At 40.6% G+C, this 20,837-nt stretch overlaps 1 protein-coding gene across 1 annotated transcript; it reads left to right on the top strand.

Moving 5' to 3' along the window:
- Positions 1-2,173: 2,173 nt before the first annotated feature.
- Positions 2,174-14,377, top strand: GALR1 (galanin receptor 1). Its single transcript, XM_069004303.1, has 3 exons — positions 2,174-2,875; positions 9,307-9,372; positions 14,028-14,377. Exons 1-3 carry the CDS (start codon positions 2,174-2,176, stop codon positions 14,343-14,345), a joined length of 1,086 nt encoding a protein of 361 aa, XP_068860404.1. The 3' UTR covers positions 14,346-14,377.
- Positions 14,378-20,837: the final 6,460 nt, after the last annotated feature.

Genomic DNA, 20,837 nt, shown 5'->3' with positions numbered 1-20,837 from the left:
GGGTATTCTTATAGGAACTATATACTTTACATAAGATATGTAGCAGAAAAGCAAACCTTGAATCACAAAACTGTCAATTAAATATCCAAAGGAAACCAACAGTCAACTCTCCCATCCAAACAATTAATGTGATTTTAAGGTTGATTTCCACTAAAACTGATTTTGTTTCTATACCCACTTTTCCTGCTTACTCTTCTGTTAAGTGTAACTTATTACTTAAGTGATATCCCTTCTCTAACCTTTCAGGGTATTCTTTTCAAAAGATAATATTTTGCAAGAAAACAGAGTGTGAGTGGTGAGGACCAGCAGAATTTCAGATGGAGGGTTGCATTAACTTCATTAGAACCAGGGCTACACTCCAGACATCCTGGAAAATGAGTGATGTCTGGCAGCATGACATGGTTCAAAAGCAAACCATCAATCATACTTCAAAACGTTTCTTCTGTCTCTCTCACCACATGAAACAACTCAGAGGCAAACACAGGCATCAGCAACACTAGGAAAATCTATAGACTACTGTTCATTTTCACAATATACTCAGAGTATTTCCAAAAAGTATGTGATATCTGATATATCCTAGAAATGTTTAACCATGTTCTTTCTCAAATCCCTCGCGCAAGTAGAGACTAGTAGATTTGCATGGTAATCAAACATGTCAAACAAAATTATAAAGAATGCACATTACAAAAAAAATCCAAACCCAAGTCTTTGAGGAATCTTTACTAGTTTGTTTTTGCTTGATATATTTATAACTTCTTAAATGAGTTACAACTGATGTAGAAACCAGTTCAATCCAAATAAAAGTTTCTGAGATCAATATAAACTGAATTGTACTCTCCCATTTTGTATTCCTTTGGACATAATGGAGCAGACCATATATTAGTTTAATTAAAATCTACATCTGCAGAAGTCGATGGCTTTGCAGTCAGCTGATGTGCAGCTGCTGAGATGCTTCAATATAAGTAGCAAAAAGAAAGGTAGAAAAACCCCCGTCAAACTGCAGACTGAAAAATATGCAAACAAAAGCTCACATCTGGGCAGTTCTCTTGGTCACAGCTGCTGCCAGCTGTAGCGCACTGACTGAATTCGAAAAGAAATGGATAAAACCCTCAGGCAAATCCGTTTCATTCACAAGGTGTATGTGCCGGTGACAATATTCTCATGAACTCGCATCCGTATGCTGGAGTAAGTTTTATGTTTCGCCTCTTTCTGAAAGGACTGGCTTTCCAGGAGCTCCAGTTTCGGCTCCGTGTAGCGCTGCCTGCGGCTGCCCGGCTCCAGGGAGCCCGCCGGCCCCCAGCACGAACGCTCTCCTGCCGCGGCGGAGCTCTCAAACGCCGAGTCGTGATTTGGCAGCGAAAAGCGGCTAGACTTCCTATTCCTATTCCTTTTTTTTTTTTTTTCTTTGCTTTATTGTTTTTTTTACAGGAAGGCGTGACAATGTCTGCCTCCTTTTGTTCTTTGAGATACTGAGTGATTAAAGGAAACCTGTGAAGGAGGTGAGAACAGTGAGCCCAGGCGATGCTTAGTTCCGAGTAACTCTTGCTGCTGGCTACCTGTTGAGGTGGGTTCACGCAGGCGCTTCATTATTTCTGTCTTTCCAAGCGAGTTCATTTAAGCCTGGCCGGACCAGCCGAGCGCCGCCTAGCCCTGCTGGGAGACGCGGCTTCCGAGCCTCCCTCGGAGCGGAGGCACCAAGCTCAGAGAAGTTTTCTGTGGAGAGGACCGGGATTCCGGCTGCCGCCCTGGGGGGGCACCTGCAAGCTGAAGGGAGGGAAGAAAAGGCGGGGGGAAATAAAGAGGGCAAGAAAGCCCCACCTCCCGTTTCCCCGAGGAGACGTTCCCGGGGAGCTGAGGCTCCCGAAGCAGCGCGGCTGCCAGCGCGGGGGACGCGGACACTGCGCGGCTCGGCGGGGCGGGCGCGGCCGGAGCGCCTCCCGGGCGGCGGGGCCGAGGCGGGCGGAGCGCTGCTGCGGGGGGCGGCGGGGCTGCCGCGCCGGCTCCGCTCCCGCCGGCGCAAGCTGCGCCCAGCTCGGCGGCACCTCCGCGCTCCCGTCCCCGCCGCCCGGCGCTGGTGGGGCGGCCGCCCCGGGCTCGCCGGGGTCCGCGGTGCCGGGAAGAGGCGGCTCCGCGTTCCGCCCGCGGAAACTTTGCCCGGCGAGCAAGGGGAAGGATGGAGCCGGGGGAGACCGCGGCGGCGCCCCTCAATCTATCCCGACCCGCGGCAGAGACGCCCCGCGGGGAGTTCAACCTCTCCGGGATGCCGGAGGCCGAGGGGAAGCCCCTCTTCGGCATCGGCATCGAGAACGTCATCACCTTGATCGTCTTCGGTGTGATCTTCACCCTGGGGGTGCTGGGCAACACCCTGGTGATCACGGTGCTGGCGCGGAGCAAGCCAGGCAAACGCCGAAGCACCACCAACATCTTCATCCTCAACCTGAGCATCGCCGACCTGGCCTACCTGCTCTTCTGCATCCCCTTCCAGTCCACGGTCTACGTGCTCCCCACCTGGGTGCTGGGAGCCTTCATCTGCAAGTTCATCCACTACTTCTTCACCATCTCCATGCTGGTGAGCATCTTCACGCTCTCGGCCATGTCTGTGGACCGGTATGTGGCCATCGTGCACTCCCGGCGCTCCTCAGCCTTGCGTGTTCCCCGCAACGCAATGTTGGGTGTGGGGCTCATCTGGGCACTCTCCTTCGCCATGGCCTCGCCTGTGGCTCACCACCAGCGCATCTTCCACCGTGAGACCAGCAACCAGACCTTCTGCTGGGAGTTCTGGCCCAACCCACGCCACAAGAAGGTCTACGTGATTTGCACGTTTGTCTTCGGATATCTGCTCCCACTGCTGCTCATCTCCTTCTGCTATGCCAAGGTGGGGCAAATGTAAAAGGATGGGGGGGACACAGTGGTGGAAAAGGTGTCCATGAGCTGTAAGACCATTTCTGGGCATGTGGAGGGACTTGGCACTGTTGGGAGAAAAAGGAGCAGGGGTGAGTTTGTGCCACAAAGGGAGAGGGCAGGTTTTATAGCTAAGGGATATCTGAGGGGGGACAACATTATGTTCAATGGCACAGAGAGGTCAGAACAGGGATTGCACGGGGTGAGTCGGGGGGTATTCTGGCAATTACTGGGGTCTCTCTGTCAGATTTCCTTGTTGCAGAATGCTAAGAAGCCCCAGTGCTCTGCTGCCTTCTCCATCATCATAGCTTTTAATTTCTTGCAGCGCTGTATGAGAAGTTTGGCTCAATAAAGTACAACAAAGCAACAAGTTGTTCAGGCTTCAGATGAACAGACTGTGTTTCTTTAAAATGTGCAGTGGACTTAAAAAAGACACAAATGACCTGTTTGGTGTTAAGAGCATAAGGTGCATCATGCTGCCTGGTCCCTGCAGTGCAATGTCTTGCCCCAGTTGAAGTTGATGAGAGATTTACCTCTGACTTCAGCAAAGGCAGGTGGTTCTAGGGAGCAGGGCATGAGGACCCAGGTGGCAAAAAGCAGTAAGTAAGGGTGCCTGAATACAAGAATATAAGGACTTTTCTGCTTAAGCAAAGTGTCACATTTTTCTGGAGTAATAACTGCAGCCTTCAGTGTACGATCCTCTGCTTGCTGCTGAACAGGATCTGGAGCACCAGGTGCTACCTGCTGAGTTACACAGAGATCCTCCTGTTTCTGTGCCAGCAGCCTTCAGTGGCAGGATTTCTCCTTAGGCAGTGATTTACATTTGAGAGGATAGGACTGCTCTTGCAAATAAGGACTGCTTAAGTGTTGAGAACTCAGTTCTTCAAATGACGAGTTCAGTAGATGTACTTGAAGTACTTAATTTGAACAAGTAATTTTATGTTCTGCTCAGTTTTATATATGTTACATCAGCTTATCTGTGATGTGCAAACTGAGGCTATAATGTCATCCAAATCTGATGAAACCAAGGCACGCAGAACACAAACGACAACATTTCTAAATTGCTGTTCATAGTGGAACAAATCCAACCTGGCAAATGAAGAAGAAACACGTTTCCATGCATAAACCAAATCCTGCTTTCCCTGAATGAATACGCTGGTATTTCATCTACTGTGTTGAATACGACTGAGCTGTAGCGATAGATCGTCAGTTTGAAGAAAGTATTACCCAGTGCAGGGAGAATGTTACAGAACGTGTGCACAGGGGGCTGTCAGCTACTAGTTCTTCCCTTTTTCAAAGCCAAAGCATCTTCAGTTTCAGCATCAGGTACCGTCCTCTGAAGTCTAATTATATGAGAGAAGATTTAAAAGAAATCTTTCAAAATTAGCATAGTCCTGTAGAGTATAAGCAGGAAAAAAGCAAATATGCTTAACCAAAATATATGCACAGCAAATAAAACACACCATCTCATCACAAAGCACATCTACAGAAGTAGATCCCTCAATGTTCGTATGAATATGTTGTTCAAAAGAAAAAAAAGGCAACAACCCCCCCCCGCCAAGCCAACAAAAGCCACGCTATGTGAAAAACATGCCTGAGAACAAGTTTGTAAAATCAAGGCCACTTGAAGTTACAATGAAATCATGTGCTTAAGCTATTGCCAGGCTAGGATCTCACCCTGGCTTTGTGATGTATTTTGAGCCTGTATGTATGATCCTGCTTGCCATGGTGTAGGGCTGGAGGAGCTAACCTGAAGGGATGAATTTTAGAAGATACCTAGGGGTTAGCTGGTATTCCCATCAATGTCAATGTAGCTGAAAAATGCCATGACTTTTACAAAGCTATCAAAGGTATTTGCACCCAGCAGCTAAAGAGTCATTCCTGCCTTCATTAGGAGCCACTGACAAATCTCCAACTGCAATATTTTGGGATGAGGGGAGTCTTCTCTTCTCAGGCCAAGCAACCCCAACTCTCTCAGCCTGTCTTCACAGGAGACATTAATCTCTGCATTAGTTTCTTATGAACTTCACTGTTTTTCATGAACTGTGGTTCAGCAAGATAACACAATCTTCTGATACAGTAAATTAAGACAAAAGAGACTCATTTCTTTATTTGAATATATTGCCTTTTCCAGACTCCTTTAAGGCAGTTCTGTTTCTTTCATAAACAAATTGCAATTGAACTTTCAGTTTTGAAAGTCTCATTTTCTAACCACTCTAATAGGGAGCCAAGTTCTTTCTCTCTCTCACACACTTCTTTATCATATTAACAGAGATTTGTATTTTCCCCATGGATAACAATGCTGTTACAATGTACAGAACTGCTGAAATAGTGCCAGGTATTTGTCCTCCCAAAATATCTCACATGATATGCTCTTCAGGCAGAGATTTATGAGATCATGCTCTGTGTCTTATGTGTACAGCTACCTCTTTTCTCTCTTCCACAAGTAATTTTTGCTTCAGTTTCATCCAAATTTTTGATAGAGGAGTGAAAATATGAGAAGGAATGATACTTCCCTAGTTTTGTGAGAACAGCAGACAATGAAGAAGGTGGAGAGTCTCGGTTATCCTCTCTCTCTTTTCAGAAGTCAGTTTGCACTCAGCTGTTAAATACCAGACAAGCTGCAAGGGAAGAAGTCTTATGTACCATCAACTTATGGAGAAGACACCTTTTTGGGGACACAGTAAAGAAGTTGCAAATTCATAGGAAACCAGCTCTTGCTGCCTCACAGAACTACTCTTGAAAGAAGCCTACTACATCAGGGAGAGGAGCAGTGATTATGTAGTGATCAGTTGAGTCTCAGCACTGCATACTTACAGACACCTTGTGTTCTGACTCTTTTATTGCTTTTCATTGTACTTGCTATTTTTTTTAATACTGACTTTTTGTATATGTTTTGTAACGCTGCTACAACACTTGCTCACTAGGGTGTTCTTAAAGGGTAAAGTGGTAAATGATTTCCAGTCAGCTTCTAACAGTTGACATCTGCTGGGGTTGTGCCATGTTACAGCTAATTTTGGGTACCTCGGTTTTTCAAGGATTCAGTCCTTGAAAGTCAGGCCTTTTTCAATCAAACCTCTAGGTTGGACACCTGTAATTATTAGCAACATTTCCTTTTATAGTATGTAATGTTAAAAGCTTTCTTTAAAGCAAATATGTCTTGCCTTAAGAATGTTTCCATTATTATCTATCATTCTGAACATTCTGAATTGATGACATGTATGATTTACAGACTTGGTTAAAACTAAGCCATAAAAAGTAAGAGCCTCAATGTAAAATGCAAGCTTATCTGGCTTCGGATATTGTATCTTAAATTTTGCTGAGCAGCAGGGGGAAAACTTTATTAAACTGTACTGAAAGAGAAAAATAGAAGGTATGACACAATAGTCACACACTTACTTGAAAGAGGGTGAAGGATCTCTTGTGACAATAGAAGTAGCAGCATTACTTTAAAACATGGACTGTAGGCAATGGCCCTTGAATGTAAATCAGGTTCATACTACAAAGATGGTTCAGAATGTAATGCTTACATTATCCACAAAACAAGCTGTTCATTCTTGCTAGATAGTGACCTTTTGCAGGCTTTCCTTCTGCATGATTTTCAATGGCTGATAATGAGGGTGTAGTCAGTGGAATGCCAGACAGTAAACATGGTTTTTAACAGTGTAGACTTCAAACTTTCACAGTGTTTGGTAGACTTATGTGAATAGCACAGATAGTTGAAGTTATTTTCTTCACTCCTGTATTGGAAAAATCTCTTTCTCAGCTTGATTTGGTCAAAGTCCTCAGTCAGGCCTCTTAAGCCATCTTGAATGTAGTTTCTGAAATGGCAGGGGGAAAAGAATAACCAAAGAAAAATTTTAAAAGAAAAGTGAAGAGAGGAGAGGGGAGGGGAGGGGAGGGGAGGGGAGGAGAGGGGAGGGGAGGGGAGGGGAGGGGAGGGGAGGGGAGGGGAGGTCTGTAGGGAAAATGAAGGGCCTGAGTCAAATGTCATGAGTGGCAGTCGTGGTCATACAGTCTGGACCAGACTAGATCCTACAAGTCTCCTTACACTCTCTTACACAACAACATAATTTTCTTACCAAAGTACCCTACCCTCATCTCCAGAAAGCAGGGAAGCTGATCTCTGAACAACAGGTACTTGAAATTGGCGTTGAAAATATTACATCTTATGAGACCAGGTTGGGACCTATTTTTTAGCAAGCTGAGTATTTAATTCCATGAGTTAAAAATGCACATGCAAATGTATTAGTGGATATTTTGAAATAAATTCTTAAGAGAAATAGCCTGAGACAAATTAAAAAGCATATTGTAGAAATATTGTTCATTCAGGCTGTTAGAGGAACAATTGATTATTCACTGGCCCAGAGGAGAGGCAATTTGAACAGGGTAGTGGGGGATTGTCTTCGATTTAGCTTGTAGTGTTTGTGGGTAAACATGGCTCTTTTTTAATACTCCATGACATTCTGTGTAGGTCTTTGAGAGCTGTTCCTCTGCTGTTGATAAGTAATTGCATTTTGCCCATTTCTTTTGCTGCTACTTTTCATGCCATCTGGTACAATACTACATAAAGCCAACATGTTTTCACTGCAAATATTTATTTTATGAAATGTGTACGTAATCCAAAAGAGGGGAAGCTAAGAAGGTTCATTTGAAGGTTATAATCTAAATTAACAACAAAACCCTCTGCCACCACCTCCCATCCCCCTCAAATATCCAATCTAACTGTTTTGTCTACTGCATCTTTCTTTGAACTGGAGAGAGATGCAATGCAAAACTTTGGGCTAAAAGTTTCAGAACAGAAGAAAAAAATGTTTGTAACTTTAAAAAAGATTTTGCAGTTCTGATTCCTGAGAAGAGTTTATCTGACTTTAGTTTTGGGCTGTGAGAGAGAATCACAGAACAGTGCAGTCACTGGGTAGCACGTGATGGGATTTGCAAAGGTCCAGTAGAAACAGCCCACCACTGTAAGTTATGTGAAGGGGGTATGATAGATGAAGCAGCAGTGATGGGAAGTGAACTTAATTGCATTCCTCCCATGCCCTTTTATTTGGTTTTATGTTTTTCAGTGATGGACTCAGCCATTCAGCTGGTTTGTACAGGGGGATGGCAAGTGAATAAAAAGTCTGTGAGCCAGTCAGTCATCTCCTTGGTCTTCTGCTGAGGTTCTGTCCTTTCCTTTGGGTCTGCTTCATACTGAAGAAGAAAGAAATGAAGTCAAAATGTGACTTTCTCAGGGAAAGCCCATTTATTTTTCTCCTGCTTTTCCTTAGCTCAGGAGGCCTGGATAGTGTTTCCAAATAGGAAGTGAATGCAGGGTGAGTCACATGTTAGTGCACAGATAAGCACAAATTATATCTCTGCACTCACAATATTAAGTGGTTACAAGTAATTTCTTATTTTTATTGTTGTTGGTGGTTCTCTGGTAGCTAAGAGTAGATACCTAAAAATGCAGTCTGCTGATGAGCTCTGGTTATTCACAAATACCATCTTACTTCTTTTAATTCAATATGTATGTCTCTAAGACTCTAATACCAGAGTGGGATCAAGTCTCTAGATAATCTTGACTGATGCCTGTCCTGGTAGTGATTAGCTGTGCATCCCAAAGAAAGCAGAGAAAATATCCCCAGATGATATAGAAGAATCTGAATTTGAACCCTTTTCCCCACCTCAAGATCTCTATGCATCCTCTATCCCAAACCTTATGTGTAAATGATTACGTTAAAATTTGGACCCTGCTCTTGGATGATGAGCCTTTTTGTGACATATTTTTAAAATTTACTTGTGAAAGATGCATGGTGAGTATCATCACACTGTTGGTAAAGGTCATGCCTCATGTGTCATGCCTCGTGTGTCATGCCTCATTTTATTATAAATTATTTTTGAAAGCCTAAGCTTCTTTCAAAGATCAAAAGTGCTAACATCTTGATTATATTAATCAAGCATCCATATGAAGAAAGCAAATTATGCAGGTGACTCAGAAAAGCTCTGACTCAAAACCCACACTTTTCTGATGTTTTCTACACACACTAAAGGTCAATCTAAACCAACAGTCCTTGCCTTTTTATGGAAGAAGAGAGATTGCTAATTCTATGTGCAGGATAGGTTTCCATCTGTTTCCTTGTTAATTTGTGATATGTATTTGTTATGTAATACATCCAAATATTTATAAAATAATTCAGGTGTGGTCTGCTTCATATTTGTTGGTTCACACAGATGCAGATACATAATTCCTTTGGTTTTCCTACTGTGCATGTTTGAAACATGTAAGTTGGTTCAGCGATGTTTGTAAGCAAATCATGCAGTACTGGAGAGCATGAGAGTACTCTAAGATACATGGGTTTGAATTTTGTTTGAATAGAAAGTGGTGAAATATGATAAAGAGATGCAAATTAATCTTTTCAGGTTCTTAATCATCTGCATAAGAAATTGAGAAACATGTCAAAGAAATCAGAAGCATCCAAGAAAAAGGTATGATTCATTCACTACTAATACCTGTGCAGTGGTTTGGCCCAAAATACTCATTACTGTTTATCTTCTGTGAGATAAGAATTAGGAGAAATGCAAAGCAGGCACCAACTTTGCAAGAATATAAAGAAGTTTATTAACAGACCTAAAAGAAGGAAAAAAATCTCCCACTGACAATGTAAAAAGACAACCCTTCAGATGTTCAGTCTCTTTACCACTTCCATAATAACCTTGTTCAGTCCATTTAGAAAGAGGAGTCTCTTCTTGCTCGTGCTATGAAAACATTATCACAAAGAGACAGCCGCCCACTTCCAAATATTGTTCAGTCCATTTAGGAAGAGGAGTCTCTCTGCTCACATGTGAGTCCCTTCCCCCGACTTGCAGCTTTTCCCACAACTGCTTTTGAGGGTCCACTCCTGAAGTTTTTTGGGGTACAATTTTAAGGTTGAGCCATTCAGAAACAAAAGTTCTCTTCCCTCATCTCTGGGAGCATTTCATGTCTAAGAACAGAGGCCCTTCTCCTTCCCTGGGAGCAAAGGGTCTTCTTCAGCTTCATCTTTAGGACTATCTCTGGGAGCATTTCTAGGAACTGAGGTTTCCATTTGGAGCCAAAGTCCTCATCTGGTCCATCTCTCCCTGTCCAAACTTCTCATTAAATTACAGCTGCATCAGCATCTGCCTATCTCAGCACAGGTGCTTTTGCTTACGAGTTGAACACTCCACCCCCCATATCTTCATGAAATCACAACGGGATACTCTGATATATCATAGCTTCACAACAGACTTTCAGCTTTAAGCATCTCCTCTTTCTCTTCCCTCAGGTTTTCAGCTCTTCACAGCAATAAAAGGGTTCATCTCACCTCGGCCTTGCGGCTGGAATGTGGCTTACCGAAGTGGAGAGGGGGGAGAGCTGAGCCATGGCTGCTCACAGCAGCACTGGGGGGGGGGGGGGGGGGGGGGGGGGGCAGTCCATGGATGGAACAGGTCCATCGACTCCAGGATGGCTGTGGCCCAGCCCGGCCTGGCCCAAGCAGGGCCTGGCCGGACCCACTGGCCCCCCACACGGGGCCTGCAGCCACCTGTCCCAGCGCCGGAAACGAGAGAGAGCTGGGGGGGAGTTTGTCTATTCTTAAGTGTGGATCACAGAGGCGGTCACAACTTTAAGTGGCTTAAAGAACTGTCCATATTCAAACTGGCCACTGATAGGTTCTGTCAGGTCATGGGGGGAAGCTGTAAGCACTCCTTTGCAAGAACATCACTTCCGAGACTATGCTTGCTAACCCATGACAACTTGTTCGATTGTACTTTAGTCTTATGGCTAAGCTAATTTGGTATTATATTGCTTGTTACTAAAGATGAAACAGAGAGAAGAAATTGAAATTAAGTATTCAATGAAGTATTCAGTGTCCCTCTGAACTTAGCAGATAGGAATCTTTTCTGATCCAAGTTTTCCATCACATTGCATCAAGCCATTACCTGAGATCCTTATATCAGAGGACTTCAGAGCATCTGAAATTTAGGCACAGAGAGACAACCTGTCTTTAGTGTTAATTTTTTTTTCCCTCACAGGCATTTTCCCCTGACTTGTAAATCATGGGATTTTTATGGTGGTTTTTTTTTGTTGTTTTTTTTTTTTAAAACTAGCTGATTTTGTAGTATTTCAGTGAAGAATTCCTAGGCTGTATGAGGAACCTTTAAAATGAAATTTATTGTGCTTCCCAATAGGAGTCTAATAAAAGACTTTTAATGATTCTCCAATTTTTCTATTGATTTTCCACACAACGTTTTCTTCTCTTACATTCAAGACATAAGTTATGTACCGGATACAAATAGAATCATGAAAAGTCTTTAAAGAAGAATATAACCTTAGAACAATATTTGAAAGATGTGTTTATACAGAGAATTTGTCAGTTAATATAATGTGGTTGTGATTTTTGAGCAGATTTGACCACAGTAATCATTTGACTAACTTCTCAGTTTATGGATGTGGAGGAAAAACCCCTTAGGCTGTAGCTCTTCATTTAATCTGGCCACTATTTTCATACGGGCATGCAGACTGTCTGCAATGCAAATGAGATATACATGGACTCAACAGGAAATAAGTACTCTGTTATTTAGGCATTCTCTATTTTTTAAAAAAATATCCTACTCAATAGATTTTGATTCCTAGAATTAAAAGCATTATGGCCCTGACTCAGTAAAATAATTAACATATATACTTTTGCATTTAATGTTGTCAAGGCCAAAGGTGCAGTTTTCAAAGACATTTTGTACATTGCCATCTCTCATCTAAGTTATTCTCAAACTGGAAATATCTCTGCATTTCCTTGAACAACTAACTCTTAAAAATTGCAGGTCTGACTAGGAATTAACTTTCCTAGCTTCAGGGTAAAGCATTACAGGCATGATCAAGACTGCTTGGATGTATCAGGGTTCAGTAGCCAAAGAGGAAAAAAAACCAAAAAGCCATCCAAAATACTTTTTTGCCTTAGAAAATCAGTTTCTAAACCTAAGGCCTAACTCATGTTTTTCAAAATAACCCTGTCTTCATTAGTGTGTTCATGCTCTCTCTGGTTACTATATTTTTCTTCTTTTCCTTCTACTGTCTTGTGAAGAATGCATTTCAGGTGTAATTATACATTTTTAGCTTTATTGAAACCTTGATCAACATTCCAGTAGAAGAATCTAAAAATAAATTCACTAGCTGTGTGGAAAAAAATAATGAAAAACATTAATTTGCCTAAATTCTGTTTTACATGCTTTTTGGTCAGAAAGCATCAATATTAACATCATATATTTCAGGTGGGTTTTATTTATTAATGCAAGCTCCCAGTAAGTAAAAAAGAGCTGCTCTTTAGTGATACCTTGTTTGCAAGACAAACTGATGATTTTGGAAAGGTAAGCTCTAAAGTTAGGCTTCCGAAGAACGAGGGGATAAAGCAGATGTTGTGAGGTTTCCTAATAAAAAAATTGCTTATTCTGCAGATATGAAATACCTTAAGTAAAAGTTACAAGAGACACATTGTCACCCTTTCAGATGCCCTGGTTATTTTTTCTTAGAATTTTGAACAAACTGGAGTAATATGCCTCTTCTGAAGTAATTGTGCATATGGTATCCTGAAAATTTGTTTTCACTTGGAATATTAAACCACTGAATACATCAATCAGAGAATAAACTGTTCGTAATTTATGCAGTCTTGTTAGAACACATTCTCCTGGTAAGACCTGAAAAAGAAAATATCTCTGTGGCTGTTTTAGAGGCAACTGACTTAAACTCTATAGAGCTAAGTAGAGGAATGGCTTGTGAAAACAGATGATTGCTTTAGACTAAACAAATTATATTAAATACAAATATAATGTCCTTTGTTTTCCGTTGTGAGATTATACTGACCAACAACAGCATTTGTCATAAGTTATTTTGGCCTGTTGCCACAGAAATGAAAATGTTTTTCCTGGAAATTTCTCTTTGCTAACTCATGTTCTGATTAGGTAGGTCAGTCTGAATTACTACTGAGCATTAATCAGTCCAAAAAGTATAGAACTTAGTTCAATGAACTCTACATATTTTCTGTGGTGCAGTATTTATCACTTTGTGGCCACTGGGTTAGTTTTGGCTGTGAAGAAGATGCTAAATTATCTGAAAAAATAAGTTATAAAGTGTTAATGTAGTAATTATAATGGCCCCCAATATAATATGCTTTGGAATTATTATTAGACTTCTATTTGGAGACTTATTTAGTTGAAAGAGATACTTGATAGAGGAATAGATATTAATTAGTTAGGCCACTGTGAAGCACTAACTCCTGTTTCTGAAGTAAGTGAAAACCAAATAAAATACTGACAGTCAAATTCCACTGTTCCCTGACAGGACTCCTTCAGCACCTGAAGGGTCTGTACCAACTGATTCTGGAGCTGTCAGAATGGATGTAATGAAATTAATGGTCCTCTCATAAATAGTGAAAGTGGAGTTTAGAAGCAACACTGAGGATATTTTTTGTTCCATTTTTTAATGTTGTGTTTGGTGGTGAACTTTCATTTCCAGATTGGTTTTGATAATGTGCAATCACCAGAAATTTCAAGCCCTTACTTCTTTTTTTTTTTTGCTAACTGTATTTCAGAATGTTTTCGTATGACTCTCCTACTGGAAATTATGTGTTTAAAGGAGACACCTGCACCTTTAGTAAGCACTTGAGCAGCTCTAAGCTCTTCCATCAGCTGCCTTCATGCATAATAGATCTCCCTTGAAATTATCATCAGAAATTCTTGTGCATTGTACTAAAACTTAGATCATTAGATCTGGATGAGATTTCCCAAAGACCCCTGTTTTCATTATTTTACAACAGGCTTAGGTCCACTTCAGAAAAGTCTAAGCTTTTGTGTAGGGGGTTAGAAACATTCTTTACTGTTGAGGAAAGTTGCATATTTGCTCTTTACTGTGACATTTTCCAAGGCTGGGGTTCTCCTTGCAGTAGTTCACTATGCAAAATAAAGCCCATAGAAGTAGTGGGGTAAAATCAGTAACAAATATTCCAGTGTGTTCCCTGTCAGTATACTTTTTGTTGTGGTTTTTTTTTCCCAAAATAGTAGCTTTGAAGCAGGTTTAAAGCTGATTCTTTGAGTGCTCATCAGACATATGTGTTTTCCTTTCCTTGTCTCAGACAGCACAGACTGTGTTGGTGGTGGTAGTGGTTTTTGGCATCTCCTGGCTGCCTCATCACGTGATCCATCTCTGGGCTGAATTTGGAGTTTTCCCACTGACTCAAGCCTCCTTTCTCTTCAGGGTAACTGCACACTGTCTGGCTTACAGCAATTCTTCTGTGAACCCAATAATATATGCATTTCTATCTGAAAATTTTAGGAAAGCCTACAAACAAGTCTTCAAATGCCAAATTGGTAATGAGTCACCTCTGAATGATGCTAAGGAAAATAAAAGTCGGATAGATACACCACCCTCTACTAATTGTACCCACGTGTGAATGTTGAGAAACCCTGTGTGTTGGCTCTTCCTTTCTGTGAACAAAACACCAAGAAAAAAAAGCACAATGAGCTTTATCCTGGGTTTATCTTGATAAAGCTAATTGGTATTTAATATACTGAGGTTGCATTTGTAGCTGAAGTTTGTGAAACTCATATGAAATAAACCTGGGATGATCCTTTGCATCTTAGATAACTTTGTCAAATAAAGCTCTTGGACCTTTCATAGATATTTGAGAAAAAAAATGTTGAGGTGATATGTCTTTACTCTTACTCACTAAGCATACAAATGTACAAGATGAAGATATTGATGTGGACAGGTAACTTTCTGACATCTTACTCCATGAAAGTGAAAAATGGATAAATTGTCTGTCCTACAGATAATAAATATTGGACTACTATCATTTCAAAGATGAAAGCTTTTGTTCTCTCTTCAGATTGTTTTGAGAATGCCTTTTTTCTTTTTTAAAGTAAACATTGGCTCTGGAGTTGGAATAAGTTGTGTACACCTTGAGGCAATTGGAGAGGAAATGCTAATTCTACCTGTTTAGCTGGTTTTAATGTGTCTTACTGAGCAAGGATGGACTGGTTTTCCACTTCCTATGGCTGCCTTACTGTATACACAGGACTTCTGTGTACACTGTATAGGAGGTTTTTTATGGCCTGTATGTAGTTGTACCAAAATGAGATTTGTGTCTGAGCAAGTCTTTTCTTCATGTGCTGCATGTGCATGTGTATGGATGTTTTCTTAATTTCACAGACCTTGAGATGGAGACACAGTTTTAAATGTGCAAAGTATACACGTTTTAAAATACCATGTTCCAGAAAGCAACTCTAGACAATGCTTAAGGATTTAAAGAGAGCATTCCCTTAAAAGTTGTAGGTGAAGCTTGATATCATGTAGTTTTAAATTGGAAATATAAAGAAGGTTGCATTTAAATTAATGCAAAGTACATAATGTAAATGGTACAATTCTGCAAATTCTTAAATAAAATTAGTAGATTCCATAATTTTATAAATGTACTTAAAATGTCTTTAGGTGGTAAACCACTAAAGAAATAATGGAAGAACACTTGCTCCTTTGAAAACATTCTTTTAGCTGGAGTAAGACATGATCTTACCTTTTTTTATTAATGACCCATAGGCTCATAGAGCAAATAAAATTAAAGGAACCTCTGGACATCCTCTCAAGGCAGGGATACTCTCAGAGTTGTATCACTTCCTTGTCTCAAGATCTGAAAGCTTCTAAGGATCACCATTCAACAATCTTTTTGGAGCAACCTGTGCTAGTGCCTAACCACCCATCACTAAAATATTTTTCCTTATCCACAGCTGGGATTTCCCTTGATGTATCTTGTGACCATTGCTTTCTGCCTTTCACTGTGTACTGAATTCTTTTCTCTAACTGACTAATATGTAATTTTAAGATGGCCATTGAATTTCCCCTCAGCCTTCTCTTCTGAAACAGTGTGCTGCTCTCAGTGTCTCCTCAGGTCCCTGGCTGGATCAGTGGCCGTCAACTGCCCTTCCTCCAATGTATCCACCCCTCTCATCAACTGAGGTATTCAAAACTGAAGGGTGCATTCCAGGTGTGGGCTCACAAGCACTGAGCGGAGTAATTGCTTCCCTTGGCTGGTTCTTGCTAATACAGCCCAGTATTATCATAATTCATGGCTGCTGATTTATATTTAATTTCTGCTTTACAAGCACTCAAGTCCTTTTCTGCAGAACTGCATTGAGTCCCAGTCAAAGTTTCAGGACTTGGCTTTGGGCTTTCCTGAACTTCATGCATTTGATAGCTGTTACTTCTGCATTTCCTGCTTACCAAGGGCCCTTTGAAAGGTACAACTGCTCTCCAGAATATTCACCACTCCCCCAGGTTTGGTATCATGTGGAAAATTGCTGAGAGTCCTGCAGCCTTCTCTGGTCTTTGAAGATGCTAAGTGGTGTTGGCCAGATGCTCTTTCAGTTTCCTTTTTCTCCACAGACTTGCTTTAAAAAAAAAAAAAAAAGAATTCAGAGTGGTGGAATGTCAGCTACAGAGGGTTAGCTCACAGAAAAATATCTATATTTATGTGTCCGTATTGTCTGCTTGGAATCAGTAAAAATATCAAAGACAAGCTACTGCATGCGTGGTGTTTGTGTCCGTTCTTTCATATGAAGAGACCATTTGATGGCATTGCTAGGAACACTAAATAAATAAATGTTTTAAAACCCCGTCAGCTGGAAAAGAAGGGTTTATCTATGCAGGGAATCATTTCCTGGGCTGGGATTGAGGTTTGGAAACTGCCTAGAAAGACGTTCCTTTGAGTTTTCAGATACTCATTACCTTAACACTCAAATTATTAAAGCATTATCAGACTTCAGCTGAATTTACAACATTTTAGGAAAGTCTACAATTTTGAAAATTGTTTTTTTTTGTTTTAAAATATTGCTATTTTATGATTTTAGAAATGTAAACATATAATTGTATAAACAATTACAATAGCAAGATGAGTTTATTTTCTCATCTGAAGAAGAATTTTCTTCCTTAGTTGTACATAGTTTTAAACCTACGTGCTTGTTAGTAATGGAGCTACATCTGCCTGAAATTTTTAGGATGAGGGAGTAGGAGGGTGAGGACTGCAAGAACAACTACTTAGAAAGGTCCCACCTTGTTCCTGGTGAATATCAGTAAAACTTCCACCTGACTTTTCAGGGAAACTTTAAGAAGCAGCTGACACTCCAAGGCTCAGTTTCCGTCCTGAAACATGCCTTTGTTGTTCCATGTCTCTAGTGTGACTTTGTCATACTCAGCTGTGACACAAGGGTTGTGACTATAAAACAGTGTTAATGTGTGCTGTGAACTGTGTCTAACCCTTGAGCAGCTGGACACTTGGTCAGGAAGGTGTCCTGCCACAGAAATGGGTGATTTGGGTAGAAAATCAGGGGATGGCTGCTAAGATCCCCTACAACTGAGTATTTGCTTCCACATTCTGAGCTTGTTGGCAGGGATTGTTGTTTCTGGTGGAAAGCAAAGGAAAAGTTTCACCTCATTGACTGGCTTAGTATGCTTTTTTACATCTTTTTCTAACCAGAAAGGTTGATTTCAGTGTATATGAAGTAAAGGCAAGAGAAAAAAAGAGATTTCTCTGGTTAGGCCAGAGGAAATAATCCCACTGAATTCCATCCTGTTGTGTGACTGAATATGTTACACTGTAAAAAAAAAAATAGGCAACAGGAATGTTTACTCAGATTCCTCTCAAACTAACACACTGCAGCAGGTTTCTAACCACGTTTGCATTGTATACATTACGTATTCTGCTTTGCACCACTTTTGCCTTAAAAAGATACAGAAATCTCATTAAAAGGGGTAAAGAAAATATTCCACCAGGGTTCTTAGTGCCGTGTTTGCTCTGCCTGATTGTGGGTAAGGTGTTTGAGGTATAATACAAAAGATTACAGCAGTGCTCTTCTTCCACAAATAAAGACTAAAATACAATTTCAATATATGTGTGGACCCAGATGTACACTGTGCACTCCTATACATAAATCAGATTTAGGATCCATATCCAAAAAACCCCAATTAAATGGCACTTGGCCAGCATACTGTCCAACATGTGCAAACACGCAGAAAAATGAAGGAACTTGTGCAACTTTATGCTCGGCCGTACTGCTTCACAGGTAATTGTATTTCCCACTTACCTAATTTTGAAGAAAGGAATCTTATTAGTTGCAAGTGAAGCTGACATTTAAGTGCTGCTTCTGAGTCATTAAACTACACTGTTCTCAGTCACAAGTATGTACTAAACATGGTACGTAGTAACGCAATCATTCATAATTGCCTAAAGATCTTGTATCAAAACATGTAGAATTTCTTAAAAATTTTCATATGTCTAAGGTTGGTAATGAAATTTTATGCTGCAATAGAAATTCCAAAAATATGCCCAAACTGGCTGAAATTATATGTAAAAAACATTATGATGGCATAAGAAGCAAACTTAAATTTTGTAGTTGAGTATTCCCATCTGCAATGCTGTCACAGTTACCACTGCTGCCCACTGCCCAGGCTAGCTCCAGCGGTGTGCGGCAGGAGTGGGGAGCAGCTGGAGGCACGGAGCTTTAAAGCTGCTCCTCTGAAGCCTCTGCTCTACCCTGTGGAACACCGGCTCCAGGCACTGTGGCAGTCAGCAGCCCTCCACGAAGGGAAAGATAAAAAGTAGCAGGGAGGCTTGCCACGGGAGGTAAACCAAGGTTTTTGAAGGGTATCCAGGGTGAACAAGCAACAGTTGCAATGCTGCTACACCTTATAGAGGGGGGTTGAACAGGAGGCGTAACCCAACTAGGGACCAATAGGCAGGCTAGGAGGGAGGGATGCTGGAGGGAAGGATTCACATCTCGTCCAATGGTCTTGGTGGGTGGAGGGAGAGGGGTCACATGCCCCAATGGGGCGTCGAGGTTTAGGGGATTTCCAAGAGGGGAGGGATCCGAGGGGGCAGGGTCTCGGGGGATTGACGGGGACCATATAAGGGTAATTAGGGAGGGCTTTGGTAACAGGCACAGAACAGTCCAGAACTTTGGGAGGAGTTTGGGCGATTGGCAGGGAAGGTACCAGAACAAAGGGAGGGGATAACCATTTTTGGGAGCACTGGGGGAGAGGCTTGGATCTGGGGCAGACCAACTGGGAGTAGAAGTGGGGAAGGTAGGGACGAACCATTAGGGTACAAAGAACATGCAAAATACAATAAAAACATTGCATCACCACAATCACAATATTTTGTGATTAAATGTGAACATTTAAAAATTCTTTTAAAGTTTTTTAATTTTTCCAAATTTGAACATTGAAAAAACCCGTATTTTTAAAACCATTAAATCTTTAGCAAAATAGGGCATTTAAATGACATGCTTTAAATTATGGTCTTTGAGCTTTATATTGCCTTTTACTTTGTATGCATGCATCTCTTCCTTCAAACCTTAACTTTATTATTTTCATATTTGATTATATCTCCATTTTCAAAAAATGGCACTATCTCCAAGAGATAAAGATTAAGCTTTACGTATTTAATGTTGCAGTGAAATAAATTTTGCTTTTCGTGTTGTAGGGAAGGACGGGGGGTCTCTTTATAACATAATTTCGTGAATACATTATTTTAGAGATTGTTATCTTCATGGTTGCTTCACAGTGAGGTGTTACACATTGAACCTAATGCTATTTGTGGTATTTTGAGAAAAGAGGACAGCAGAGGAAAGAACAGCTTGTTGCATACAGAGCTTGCGTTAGTGTTCTGTATTCATTTCATGGGCAAATGTCAAGGACCAAAAAATTAAAAATCTGTGTTTGTTTCAATGTGTAATGCATGTAAAGTAGCGTGCCGTTGTTGTGAGATATATTCTACTTTGCATGAATTTTCAAGGAATGGTTCCAGTAGGTCTGTACCATCTCTTCTTGGCTCTGTTATATGAGATACAAATTGCTTTTTTTTTACGAAATGTTTGCATAATAGTTAAAAACAAGCCGCATCTTTGGGAAAACTTCCAGAGAAAATACTGTAAACATAAAACTGAATAGAGTTTGATGGCTAGATGTCACCAGGTGTTAAAAATTTAACTGATATAAAAAATACTCTGATTTGCAAGTACTTAAGTGCAGGAGGTGTGGTCATTCAGGCTGGTAAGAAGTCTGTTGAAATTTATGGAATTCATTGATATTCCTTATTCAATTGTAGTTTAAATCTCTGTAACTTATTTATAGTTTAAGAGACAGATAAATAGACCCAGATCCATATATTTGAATATGAGAAAAAACTATGAGTTCTTCAATGATGTGAAGTCCAAACCTATTTTGCAAAAGCCTGTATGTGGCTCCACTTTTGGAAGAAGACAGTCAACCTGGTGCATATTTGTGTGTATATTTGCTTTAACGTTGTTCAAGGGCTATTTCAATACAGTAAAAATAGCTAGTTGAGCATGAAACCAAAATACAATCAGTTTTATACCTAATGAAAACCTTTTAAACCAAAAGTAAATGCTACAGCATGGATTTAAAATTATGTGCACTTTATCAATTTTACTGTGCAGTACTCAAGAATCCTTTGTGTATGACATTTGTAGAAATGTTGGTGCACCTTGGCCAGATACATTTACTGGATGAAGGCTGAGGTCTCATTTTATAGAAGTGTTTCCTTAAGGGCACCATTCTCCTCTCGGAAAACTTAATACAATTTCCATTGAATGGTCATTCCATTCCTCCCTAAACATTTAACCACATCTAAAATTTGCTGAGGAAAATAAAACCTCTCCTCTAGTAATATATCATCTGAGCTACATAGATGTTTCTGGCAATACTTGCTAAGAATTTATCAATTTGTTGAAGTTTAATATTAAGATTTTGGAAGAAGGCACAAAATTACTGCTAGTGTCTTGTAGTTGTGACGTTAACAGTAGAGGTGGTGGTGTGACAGTTCCTTTACATTGAATTTCACAATTTTGCACAAGTGAACTGGTAGTTTTAATAT

Source organism: Aphelocoma coerulescens, chromosome 2, assembly GCF_041296385.1.
Source record: "Aphelocoma coerulescens isolate FSJ_1873_10779 chromosome 2, UR_Acoe_1.0, whole genome shotgun sequence".
In the NCBI taxonomy this organism is placed as follows: domain Eukaryota; kingdom Metazoa; phylum Chordata; class Aves; order Passeriformes; family Corvidae; genus Aphelocoma; species Aphelocoma coerulescens.
Note: the sequence above shows the minus strand (reverse complement) of the source record. Positions and strands in the feature narration are given on the sequence as shown.